Source organism: Salmo salar, unplaced genomic scaffold (genome assembly GCF_905237065.1).
Source record: "Salmo salar unplaced genomic scaffold, Ssal_v3.1, whole genome shotgun sequence".
Classification (NCBI taxonomy): Eukaryota; Metazoa; Chordata; class Actinopteri; order Salmoniformes; family Salmonidae; genus Salmo; species Salmo salar.
Window position 1 is genome coordinate 13,153 of NW_025548054.1, and position 13,536 is coordinate 26,688.

The 13,536-nt window shown below is 41.0% G+C and overlaps 1 gene segment (V, D, J or C); it reads left to right on the plus strand.

Annotated features, from left to right (window-relative positions):
* Positions 1-1,368: 1,368 nt before the first annotated feature.
* On the plus strand, positions 1,369-2,137 carry LOC106596206 (Ig heavy chain V region-like). The segment is given in 2 exon segments: positions 1,369-1,468; positions 1,568-2,137. Coding segments are annotated over 2 exon segments (357 nt in total).
* The last annotated feature ends 11,399 nt before the right edge of the window (positions 2,138-13,536 follow it).

The window sequence follows — 13,536 nt, forward strand, 5'->3', positions numbered from 1 at the left end:
ATAAAATAAATGGAAATATCACATTTACATAAGTATTCAGACCCTTTACTCAATACTTTGTTGAAACACCTTTGGCTGTGATTCAGGCCAAAGAGTTCAATCTTGTTTCTCATGGTCTGAGAGTCTTTAGGCGCCTTTTGGCAAACTCCAAGCCGGCTGTCATGTGCCTTTTACTAAGAAGTGGCTTCCGTCTGGCCACCATAAATGCCTGATTGGTGGAGTGCTGTGGAGATGTTTGTGTTTCTGGAAGTTTCTCCCATCTCCACAGAGGAACTCTAGAGCTCTATCAGAGTGACCATCAAGTTCTTGATAACCTCCTGCCCAAGGCCTTTCTCCCCCGATTGCTCAGTTTGGCCGGGCGGCCAGCTCAAGGAAGAGTCTTGGAGGTTCAAAACTTCCATTTAAGAATGATGGAGGCCACTGTGTTCTTGGGGACCTTCAATGCTGCAGAAATGTTTTGGTACCCTTCTCCAGATCTGTGCCTCGACACAATCCTGTCAGGGTGCACTACGGACAATTCCTTTGACCTCATGGCTTGGTTTTTGCTCTGACATGCGCTGTTTACTGTGGGACCTTATATAGACAGATGTTTGACTTTCCAAATCATATCCAATCAATTTAATTTCCCATAGGTGGACTCCAATAAAGTTGTAGAAACATCTCAAGGATGATCAATTTAAACAGGATACACCGGAGCTCAATTTTGAGTCTCATAGCAAAGGGTCTGAAATAAGGTATTTCTTTTTTTTTTTTTTACATCTGTAAAAATGTCAAAAAACTGTTTTTGCTTTTTCATTATGTGTAGATTGCTGAGGAAATGTTTCTTCTTAATCCATTTTAGAATAAGGCTATAACGTAACAACATGTGGAAACAGTCAAGGGGTCTGAATACTTTCCGAAGGCACTGTATATACAACAACAAAAAACTGGAGACCATTAACATGGTTGTGACTAGATAGCATAGCATTGACTGGAAGTTACTTTTCGTAGCAGGTTAGGAGAGCACTTTAGCTAAACCTTAACCTTTTCCTAACCTAATTCTCCTAACATGCTGTGTAAATTATCCAAACCTGCATTGAAAAAGTCACTTCCGTTCTTAGTTGTATACCACCTAAACCTATTGACACTCCTGGAGTTATGATACAAACAATATTGTCAATGTAAAGCTAATTTTATCACAGTCATGTCTAACATTGTCTTCCAGTATAAGTATGTATTTTGACATGGACAACGGAGTATTTATAGCTTGCACAGTTGCAATATTCCCAGTATTTGAATCTACTGTATCTGCCCCTACCTATGCAAATTTCACCTATCCCCTCTTCCTTTCCCTCCCTCTTTTCCTCCTTATATAAATTATCTGTATCTAAGAGTCCTGGAGAGTAGAGAAGAGTAGCTCCCACCAGTTCAGCTTCAACACAAACAATGTTCCCTGCGTCTCTGCTGCTGCTGCTAGCAGCTGTCTCCTGTGAGTTCCTGACTGTAGTCTGATCAGTATAACCTGTGTTGCTGTGATACTGATGTGACTCCTTGATTGATCTGACCGGTCTTTCCTCTCCCTCCTCAGGTGTCCACTGTCAGGTCGTACTCACACAGGCTGAACAGTCAGTCCAGGGGACCAGTGGAGGATCCCTTAAACTCACATGTGCCTGTAGTGGATTTACTCTAAGCAGCTACAGAATGCACTGGATCCGCCAGGCACCTGGACAGGGTTTACAATGGATTCTTCACTATTATTCTAGCAGTGACAATGGTTATACCCTGGTTCTGCAAGGACGATTTACAGCATCGAAGGATAGCACTAATTTCTATCTGCACATGACTCAGCTGAAGCCAGAGGACTCTGCAGTGTATTACTGTGCTAGAGACTCACAATGGTAAAAGTAATGGGAGTAGCCGTACAAAAACCATCTGGTTGAGAAAAGACGTGCACAAACACACGTATGGTATGACCAATAAACCATGACAAGGGGATGCATGAGGCACAATTCTAATGATGTTTTTAAAGTGGAACTGACAGTGTTTTAGAAACATTCAATCTTATTAAAATATGTTCATATACAACACCAGGAAGAATATGACACCTTTTTTTCTGACAAGCAAGCACTTAGATATGGTCATTTTCACGTTTTCATAAATTCATAGAATGTTTGGGAACATTTGGCATTTTGGTCAGGCATTTGTGAAAATTCTATATTAATATAGAGTGGGAATGCAACCTTACATTTGGACAATTAATAGACACTGCAGTAAATAAAACTGAATAAAAACATCTGTCCTGTCCAGGACCGGAGTGCTCCATAGCCAATCAAAGCTACAGTAGGCCTATATGCAAATTAGCAATTTGCCACATGGGCCTGCCATCATTCACTTTGAACTGGACTGTGTGTTTACAGGCTGTAGCAACAGCGTGACTTTAGATCATTAGAACACATTTGCCAAAAGCCACAAAATACACCTGAAAGGATTTCTGCATTTGGGAACTTCACAGTCCTATTGATCAAACAACCATGAAAAGGTAAGCTCTCTCTCCCTCAGATGCCTATGCACATCATCAACAACAAAATCAACAACTAATGTTAGCCAGAGCCAGATGAGCTAAAATCTAATGAGGGAACATTAGATAAACCCTCTCAAACCTTTTCAGCTTGTTGGCTGTCAAAATTGCACTGAAAAACGATGGGGAATAGTAGCCTGCTTGTCCTTCTGTAGCTTGCCTGCCAATGCATGCTTGTCCCAACCCACATTTTGACAACTGAATGGGGAACTTACCTGCCTACCTGCTCATTTGATCGATGCCAAATACATTTAATTGACAACTAAGAGATATGCTAACTGTGGATAACAGTAGTTCAAGTTCAGCATAGCTAGCTAAGCTAGCAAAGTGAATAACATTTCTTTCCAGGTAACCAAATGACACCTGCAGCTCAAGCTGTAGCCACCGAAAAACAATATTCCCTGAGGAGAAATAGTTGTTAAATCATCCACTCCTTCAATGACATGACATCCTCCAGAAGCAAACTAGATAATGTTAGGCTCTATGTTTTAGCTTGCTAAATAAATAGCTAAATACGCTAGCCTAGAGGTGTCAAACTAAATCAGCGCACGGGACATATTGAAAAAAATTATAATTCGCAGGCCAGATATAGCCTATTTGTTTTTACAAAAACACGTGCAACTGCGACCCAAACTGGTCATTGTTTTAATTGAAAACAAATTGCTTTTTATACTGTACATATGATGATGTATGTAGCATTTTAACATTAAAACAAAAGAGATAAATAATATTTGTCCAGTCATTGCTGCTATGCTTGCAGATGTACATAATATTCTGTGACCCAAATCAAAAAGTATTTAATAACTCCAAATAACAAAAATGTAGCTATAGGTTGTTTAACACTTAAACATAAAACATGTTTAAAAAAATGTGCACTGCATGGATCCCCGGTGCAGTTTAATGCAGCATTGCTGTATGGTGCAGTCAAAATGTATTGTAGTTGAGTAGCATGCGTATTGTTCAAATGTTGCTGTAATAGGTCTACGTTTCTCCTTTGCATGGATTTTTTGCAGGTTTAGTTTTTTCGTTATTCTTTGTCAAGCTTTTTAAAACTGACTGCAACATTTTAGTAGCCTAGCTAATACTTTGGCATGTGTCTGTATACTTTCCCTCTGAGTTACCTGGATACTCGAAAGCAGCGCAATTGAAGTAGAATTCACTGATGCAAGCGCATCAGGCTGTAATAGATGACTCAACTATTACCTCATTCATACTCGCTTGTGTATCCTATTTGGCCCGCAGGCCTTGTGTGACACATGCGCTGGCCTATTAGCCATGTTATGACTGACTTGCGATCCCTGCCTTGCTAGTTTGATTGTATTGACATTCCTTACTTACAGTCATCAGTTTTTTTTCAAAATATTGAGTCATTGAAACTGAAACAGTGTATCCCGAATGGGTGGAGGCAGCAAACAATGCACCAGGCCAGCTGTAATTTACAACATGACAGGTTAATAACATGAATCATGCATTGAACTGCATCCATCTATTCTGCCAACAATGTTTTATTGAACTTTATACATTTTTTGTCAAACATAACCTATTTTAAAACCTCTTAGAAAGTTGGTTTTGAACCATAAACTGTGAATTTTATATTTTTGACTGATTTTATGAATGTCTGTTTCATATCTGCAAAGTAGTTAAAACGCATGAGAACATGAGAACCCCTGTCACGTAAGTTGTTATTTTCTATGGTAGAGTGGTCAGGGCATGACAGGGGGTGTTTATCTGTTTTTCTATGTCTATGTTCAGTTCTAGTTTTTGTATTTCTATGTTGGTTGTTGTTTGGCATGACCTCCAATTAGAGGCAGCTGGTTGTCGTTGTCTCTAATTGGAGGCCATATTTAAGTTGATGTTTGTCCCACCTGTCCTTGTGGGTGATTATATTTTGAGTAGTGTGTTTTTCCCTCTCTGCGTCACGGTTTGTTGTTTTCTGGTTAGTTTAAGTATTTTTGTATTGCATCACGTTTCACGAATATAATAAATATGTGGAACACAAACGCTGCATCTTGGTCCGCACCTTATTTTTATTTTTTTTTGGGGGGGGGGCACACGGGGAGTGTTGCTAAGTCAGGTTGGAGACCTGAGCCAACTCCCCATGCTTACTGTGGGGAGCGAGTGATCAAGCAAGAACCATATTATGCTGAGATATGCACTGTGTTGCCAGTGCATATCTACAGCCCGGTGCGCTTGGTGCAAGCTCCTCACAGGTGCCGTGCTAGAGTTGGCATTCAGCCAAGATGGGTTGAACTAGCCATAAGCTCCAGACCTCCAGTGCGCCTGCCCAGCCCAGTACGTCCTGTTCCTGCTCCCCGCACTCGCCCTGAGGTGCGTGTTGCTAGTCTGGCACCTCCAAAGCCAGCCCCACGCATCAGGCCTCCAGTGCGCCTGCCCAGCCCAGTACGTCCTGTTCCTGCTCCCCACACTCGCCCTGAGGTGCGTGTTACTAGTCTGGCGCTTCCAAAGCCAGCCTCACGCATCAGGCCTCCGGTGCACCTTCCAGTCCAGTACGTCCTGTTCCTGCTCCCCGCACTCGCCCTGAGGTGCGTGTTACTAGTCTGGCGCCTCCAAAGTCAGCCCCACGCATCAGGCCTCCAGTGCGCCTTCCAGTCCAGGACGTCCTGTTCCTGCTCCCCGCACTCGCCTTCCAGTGCGCCTCCATAACCCAGTACAGCCAGTGCCTGCTGTGAGCACTCGGCCATTAGTGCGTCTTCCCAGTCTGGTGAGAGCAATTCCTGCTCCACGCACTCTCCCTCCAGTGCGCATCCATAACCCGGTACAGCCAGTGCCTGCTGTGAGCACTCGGCCCTCAGCGCTTGTCTGCAGCCCAGAGCCTTCAGCGGTGGTCTGCAACCCAGAGCCTTCAGCGGTGGTCTGCAACCCAGAGTCTTCAGCGGCGGCTTTTAGCCCAGAGTCTTCAGCGGCGGTTGGCGGTCCGATGATCCATGGTCTGGTTCCTCCGGACATACAGAAGCAGGGGGAATCAGCGGGCGGTGGGGTACTACGCCCGGAACCAGAGCCACCGCCATAAGACATTATTCACCCACCCTACCCTCCCTTTGTGTTTTTGATTTTAATTTTTTTTTGGGGGGGGTTTATTGTTGATGTTTGGTAGGTGCGGTCGGAGTCCGCAACTTTGGGGGTACTGTCACGTCCTGACCATAGTAAGTTGTTATTTTCTATGGTAGAGTGGTCAGTGCGTGACAGGGGGTGTTTATCTGTTTTTGTATGTCTATGTTCAGTTCTAGTTTTTGAATTTCTATGTTGGTCATTGTTTACCAACAACGCAAGAAAATATCTATGTCATTTGTGTCCCATAACTGAGGCCTTTTCTAACCATCTCCCAGAAGTGTAATTTCAAAACTGTCAAATTATCACATTATAATTTGGTAAAACTTCAGAAAAATGTGTTCCATTATTATAATTTAGTTGTTGTATTTTACCCTCTTTTTCTCCCAATTTCAGTCTTGTCTCATTGCTGCAACTCCCCAACGGGATCGGGAGAGGCGAAGGTCGAGTCATGCATCCTCTGAAGCATGACCAGGCAAACCTCACTCCTTAAGCGTGCAAAATAAAAAAACACAAAGCAACAATCGCCACTACATTATTATAACCTCATAACCTGTCACAGTGGAGAACAGTTTAATAAAGGTGATCATCAGAATACACATTATTACTGCTGTTTCAGTGTCTCCCTGTCAGGTCTCCCTATACAGTACCAGGACCAGAACTGTACAAAAACCCATCCTCTTGCGAGAAACTTTATAGAATATAAAGAATGAAAGTCAATGGGAAAATAAATGTTTTATCCATAAAATACCCAAGGAGAGTGTCTAGCCATCTCCTTTGTTACTAAATTAGAGGACAGATAGTCAATATGTCAAATGCACGTAAAATAATAGGACAACTTATGCTAAATTGTGACACAAAATATTGACTAGTCTTGCCACTAGGTTCTGGAACAAAACATGCGGTAGCATACCACAATTACTGAAATGATAACATTATGACAAGCAAAAGGCATACCGTAGGCGTTCATCTCCCTGGCCAAAAGATGGTGCCATGCCAACACAGTTCATCCCCGCCACAACTGGAACTCATTATTTACACATACAACATGTATTATTTGTATATTTATTTATTTGGATCCGAATTAGCTTTTGCAGAGGCAGCAGCTATTCTTCCTGGGGTCCACAGAAAAACACTATACATAACAAGTAACAAAACACTGATAGACATGGACAGTCACACAAATGTAAAATACAATGATGTACAAACAAGAAAATAAATACATGTATGTACGGATGGATGTGCAAAATATCATGAACACATTATGCATATATAATGCTTCCAGTGATGCATCAGACACCTCTCCTTGTAGGACAGACAGTACGCAAATAAACCCCCTCCCTCTGCTATATCAATGACCTATTCTGACAGAACCTTCATCACTGCAACCACCCTGTCTGGTAGTACCCAGACAGACACTGTCTGCCATACAACAGAGAAACATGTTTCTTACATCCCTACTCCTCCTGGCCTTCCTGCCATATAAGTGGGGAGATTTTATTCTTTATTTTACTTTAAGATACAGGACACCAAACATTTGAGAGATTGGGGAGAAACATCACATACCTCTGAATCCAGTCAATGCAGTTGTTTTGCTATTGTGACATGCTGTAGTTTTTGATGAATGCCCCTCATCGCTCTTTTTTCTACACTCCCATCTCTTTCAGATCTACACAGCATTAGTTTGACCTCCTCCCCTGTTCTACTCAAACCTCCTGGAGATTCAGTGAAACTATCTTGCCAAGTCTCTGGCTATGCCCTGACAGACTAAGGTACAGGTTGGATACGACAGCAGCCAGGGAAAACATTGGAGTGGATTGGGATAATCTGAGGTGGTGGATCCATCAACTCTGGAGCCTCTTTTAAGAGCAGATTCACCATCTCCAGAGACAGTAGTAATGTACTGTACAGTATTTACATTTTTACATTTTTTACATTTTTAGTCATTTAGCAGATGCTCTTATCCAGAGCTCTCTTATCCTTATCCAGAGCGACTTACAGTAAGTAGTGAGTGTATACACCATCTATCTATGTTGTGTATTTCCATTTACACAACATAGAACATAACCAAAACCCCGGAATACTCTAAACAAACACCCCTCTACATAAACACATATAACAACAAACCCTGAACCACATAAAACAAACACCCCCCTGCCACGTCCTGACCAAACTACAATAACAAATAACCCCTTTACTGGTCAGGACGTGACAGGTGCCTCTAGGGCAATTTTGAAAGCTGACTGAGCACCTTTTAACATTTATTTTTTGTCATTTAGCAGACGCTCTTATCCAGAGCGACTTACAGTAGTGAAGGCATACATTTCATACATTTGTTTTTTTCCCGTACTGAAATTAAATGATGAATGTGTTTGTTTTTCTTTACGCTTGCATTTTGTATGTATATTTTGAATTGTGTAATTTAGGTAATTCTTGGCTCATCTGTAAAAGACAACTTGGTCTCAGTTTGACGCCCTGATAAAATAAAGCTTCATTTTTATGTTATTTAAAAAAAAAATGTCCTGACAACTCTTGATCAGAGTTATTACAGCAGTATCTGTATCTTGCAAATAAGACATGAGTAAATAATGGTGTGGGTGATTCATTGTAAAAATAATTTGTTCTTAACTGACCTGCATAGTTCAATAAAGGTTAAATAAAAATACAAAAAGAATACAAATCTTATCAAAACAGAACATCTCAAGATGGCCTACCAGTTGATCAGTGGGTATTTATCAAAGCTTCCTTTGATTGGTGTGGCGGATGAATCAGAATTAGTTGGGTTACATAGATAATTAAGATGTTTTATTAGCATAATATGCTTATGTGAGATACTTGTCATTAGGATGGCTTGCCTTTTGGACTCTGGTGTTGACAGTTGTACTTTTCCCTTAGCTAGGGCTCAGTCACTTGGGGCCCAGAGAGGGGAGAAGTCAGAATGAAACATTGTCTTCATATGTGAATGTGTCTTTACCTATTCTTAAACCATGTGAAGAGATGGCGTGATTAATGGGGAACCAATTACTTGTCTCCACAATGTCTGTGCGGAAGTCACTCCCTCCTTTTCTATGTTGTGAGGAGGTGTATGGCAGTGTCTGGGACCATTGTATGTCCTCTCTCTAGATCTTGTACTTATCCTGGGATTGTGTATGACCTAGAGGCTCACTCCCCTCAGTGAGCTTGTCCAGGAGTGGAGTACAGAGGGGGTTTACTTGAGATGTGAGTATCTAGAGTTGTCAATTGATTTATGCCATTGGATGAGCTAATGGTTCTGTTCTATACTGTACCAGGGAGAGACGGTTCCAGTTTGGGGTAGGAGGACCAGATACTGGTCTATACAATGAACACTGTTGATACAGCAGTTGCTGTCTACTATGTTTTATAGATATCTTTCATACAGAACTTAACCTTTGTGAACTGTTCCTAAGATCTGTTGTTCGTCATGTACGTTGAGAGGGGTGGGTCTTGGGTATAAAAGATCTTTGTACTTTTGTGTAATCACTTTTCAATGGCATCATTGAAGGTCAAGTGCTTTTGCAAAAGCATCTTAATTATTAAAGATGTAGTTTTAAGTATAACTGATATGTGTGTGAAGTTTGTAACTCTCCTCATTTGGTAATGCAGAAATTAGCCACCACATTGGTCCTCCCAGTGAGGAGGAGCTCATGCAAAACTCTCCAGTCCTCTGTTGAAGGCTTTTTCTGCTGAGGACTGTCTCAACTACCTTTAGAGAACTAAACAGATCACCATGTTTCCTACCACAGTAATACTCTTACTGACAGTCTATTTAACAGGTGTGGATGTGCATCCTCATTATACGTTTATGAAGGAAATAAATTGACACGTTAGCTTTTATATTCAACAATGTCTATGCTTTCTATTTCCACAGGTGTTCATGGTCAGACACTGACTGAGTCTGGACCAGTGGTTAAAAAGCCTGGAGAATCCCACAAACTAACCTGTACAGCATCTGGGTTCACATTCAGAAGCTATGAGATTGCTTGGATCAGACAGGCTCTGTCACGCCCCTGACCATAGAGAGCCCTTGTTTCTCTATGGTGTAGTAGGTCAGGGCGTGACTAGGGGTATTCTAGTTTATAATTTCTATGTTGTGTTCCAGTTTATATTTTCTATGTTGGTATTTTGTATGGTTCCCAATTAGAGGCAGCTGGTGATCATTGTCTCTAATTGGGGATCATATTTAAGTAGCTATTTTTCCCACCTGTGTTTGTGGGATATTGTGTTTTGTGTATTGTGCATGTAGCACCACATAGTCACGTTTTGTTGTTTGTTTATTGATTCATTGTTTTTGCCTAAGTTTCACTTTGAAATAAATATGTGGAACTTAACAACCGCTGTGCCTTGGTCCCGTTCTTATGACAGACTCCTGGAGTGGATTGTTTTTATTAGCACGTCTACAGTAGTAGTCCAATCTCTTCCTCCCAATCAGTCCAGGGTAGATTCACCAGATTCTCCAGAGATGACTCCAGCAGTAAGCTGTACCTACAGATGAACAACCTGAAGAGTGAGGACACGGCAGTGTATTACTGTGCTAGAGAGTCATAGTGGTTAAACTAATGTTGGAAGCCATACAAAAACCATCTGGAATAGAAAGGATGTACTTGCACAATTGTATGCACAAACATTAGCTGGCCGTGATAGATGTTCACATACAGTATCATCACACAGTGACACAGCGATAACACACCTGTTAGATGTGTTGTTGATACACCAAAAGATATTCCATTATCTTAATTTTACTGATGTCTCAATACTTTAGTTAATTGAGGAGGATCTGCAATGTTTTGAAGTATCATGTAATATTTCAGTTCATATGAATCATTCATCTAGAGGTGTTCTTTTAGAAAAAATATATTAATGTAGCTGCTCCTTAAATTTTTTTGTTGAACATTTATCATTCATCATTACCTACTTTTTTGTTGCCTATGTATGTATGCCAAAGAGTTTTATGAACACGTGGATTAACCAAATTATTTAGTTTCACGTGGTAAAATCACAAACATAATCTAAAGAGGGTCTGTGAGTTTTCACATTGTAAAGGTTGTGTCCATTAATATACTGTCACGTCCTGACCAATATAAGTTGTTATTTCTATGGTAGAGTGGTCAGGGCGTGACAGGGGTGTTTTTGTGTTTGTTCTATGTTTTCTATTTCTATGTTGGAATTCTAGTTTGTCTATTTCTAGGTTGGGGTTTATTGGGTTGACCTTCAATTGGAGGCAGCTGTTCCTCGTTGCCTCTAATTGGAGGTCATATTTAGTAGGGGTGTTTTTTTTTTCCTGTGGTTTGTGGGTAGTTGTTTTCTGTTTAGTGTATGTTCACCTGATGGAACTGTTGTCAGTCGTTTTGATTTAAGTGTTTCATTGCAGTAAAGATATGAGCACTTCACACGCCGCGCCTTGGTCCCCTTTGTACGACCCGCGTTACATATACCCTTTTATATACTGTATCTCCCACCATCTCTCCATGTCAATGCAAACTCTCCCTCTGATTATTTCCCTACTTAAAACCTGTTAGGGCTAGGGGGCAGTATTGACACGGCTGGATAAAAAACATACCCGATTTAATCTGGTTACCACTCCTACCCAGTAACTAGAATATGCATATACTTATTACATATGGATAGAAAACACCCTAAATTTTCTAAAACTGTTTGAATGGTGTCTGTGAGTATAACAGAACTCAAATGGCAGGTCAAAACCTGAGAGATTCCTTTACAGGAAGTGGCCTGTCTGACCATTTCTTGAACTTCTTTTCCATCTCTATCATTTACTAAGGATCTCTGCTCTAACGTGACACTTCCCACGTCGTCCATAGGCGCTCAGAGCCCGGGAAAAAACAGAATGTCGTCATTCCAGCCCCAGGCTGAAACACATTATCGCCTTTCTCAAGTGGCCGATCAAGGGACACTGGCTTATGCGCGTGACCCCGACCGCCCCCGCCTTTGGGATTTTTTCCTCTGTTTGCCGAAAAGGAGATTCCCTGTCGGAATATTATCGCTTTCTACGAGAAAAATGTCGTAAAAATTGATTTTAAACAGCGGTTGACATGCTTCAAGTACGGTAATGGAATACTTAGAATTTTATTGTCACGAATTGCGCCTGCGCGTGACACTTCTTTACTATTTCGGATAGTGTCTGGAACGCATACGAACAAAACGGCGCTATTCGGATATAACGATGGATTATTTTGGACCAAACCAACATTTGTTATTGAAGTAGCAGTCCTGGGTGTGTATTCTGACGAAGACAACAAAAGGTAATGAAACTTTTATAATAGTAAATATGATTATGGTGAGTGCTAAACTTGCCGGGTGTCTAAATAGCGAGCCCGTGATGCCTGGGCTATGTACTTAGAATATTGCAAAATGTGCTTTCACCAAAAGCTATTTTAAAATCGGACATATCGAGTGCATAGAGGAGGTCTGTATCTATAATTCTTAAAATAATTGTTATGCTTTTTGTGAACGTTTATCGTGAGTAATTTAGTAAAATGTTAGCGAATTCCCCGGAAGTTTGCTAGTTCTGAACGTCACATGCTAATGTAAAAAGCTGGTTTTTGATATAAATATGAACTTGATTGAACAAAACATGCATGTATTGTATAACATAATGTCCTAGGTGTGTCATCTGATGAAGATGACACACAGAGGCTGCACAGAGGCTGCCTCGATATCATTCAGCTTTTTCCCGCCTTCTGAGAGCCTATGGGAGCCGTAGGAAGTGTCACGTTACAGCAAAGATCCTCTGTAATGGATAGAGATAATCAAGAAGGGCAAGAAATTGTCAGACAGGCCACTTCCTGCATGGAATCTTCTCAGGTTTTGGCCTGCCATATGAGTTCTGTTATACTCACAGACACCATTCAAACAGTTTTAGAAACTTTAGGGGTGTTTTCTATCCAAAGCCAATAATTATATGCATATTCTAGTTACTGGGCAGGAGTAGTAACCAGATTAAATCGAGTACGTTTTTTATCCAGCCGTGTCAATACTGCCCCCTAGCCCTAACAGGTTAATCTAACCACACTGTCCGATTTCAAAAAGGCTTTACAACGAAAGCAAAACATTAGATTATGTCAGCAAGTACCCAGCCAGAAATAATCAGACACCCATTTTTCAAGCTAGCATATAATGTCACAAAAAACCCAGAAGACAGCTAAATGCAGCACTAACCTTTGATGATCTTCATCAGATGACACACCTAGGACATTATGTTATACAATACATGCATGTTTTGTTCAATCAAGTTCATATTTATATCAAAAAACAGCTTTTTACATTAGCATGTGACGTTCAGAACTAGCATACCCCCGCAAACTTCTGGTGAATTTACAAAAAATGTACTAAATTACTCACGATAAACGCGTTCACAAAAACATAACAATTATTTTAAGAATTATAGATACAGAACTCCTCTATGCACTCGATATGTCCGATTTTAAAATAGCTTTTCGGTGAAAGCACATTTTGCAATATTCTCAGTAGATAGCCCGGCATCACAGGGCTAGCTATTTAGACACACCAGCAAGTTTAGCACTCACCAAAGTCAGATTTACTATAAGAAAACTGTTATTACCTTTGGTGTTCTTCGTCAGAATGCACTCCCAGGACTTCTACTTCAATAACAAATGTTGGTTTGGTCCCAAATAATCCATAGTTATATCCAAACAGCAGCGTTTTGTTCGTGCGTTCAAGACACTATCCGAAAGGGTAAAGAGGGGTCACGAGCACGGCGCAATTCGTGACAAAAAATGTCTAAATATTCCATTACCGTACTTCGAAGCATGTCAACCGCTGTTTAACCTCTATGGGACCGGCGGGACGAATTCGTCCCACCTACGTAACAGCCACTGCCATCCTGTGGCGCGATTTTCAAAATCTTCAAAATC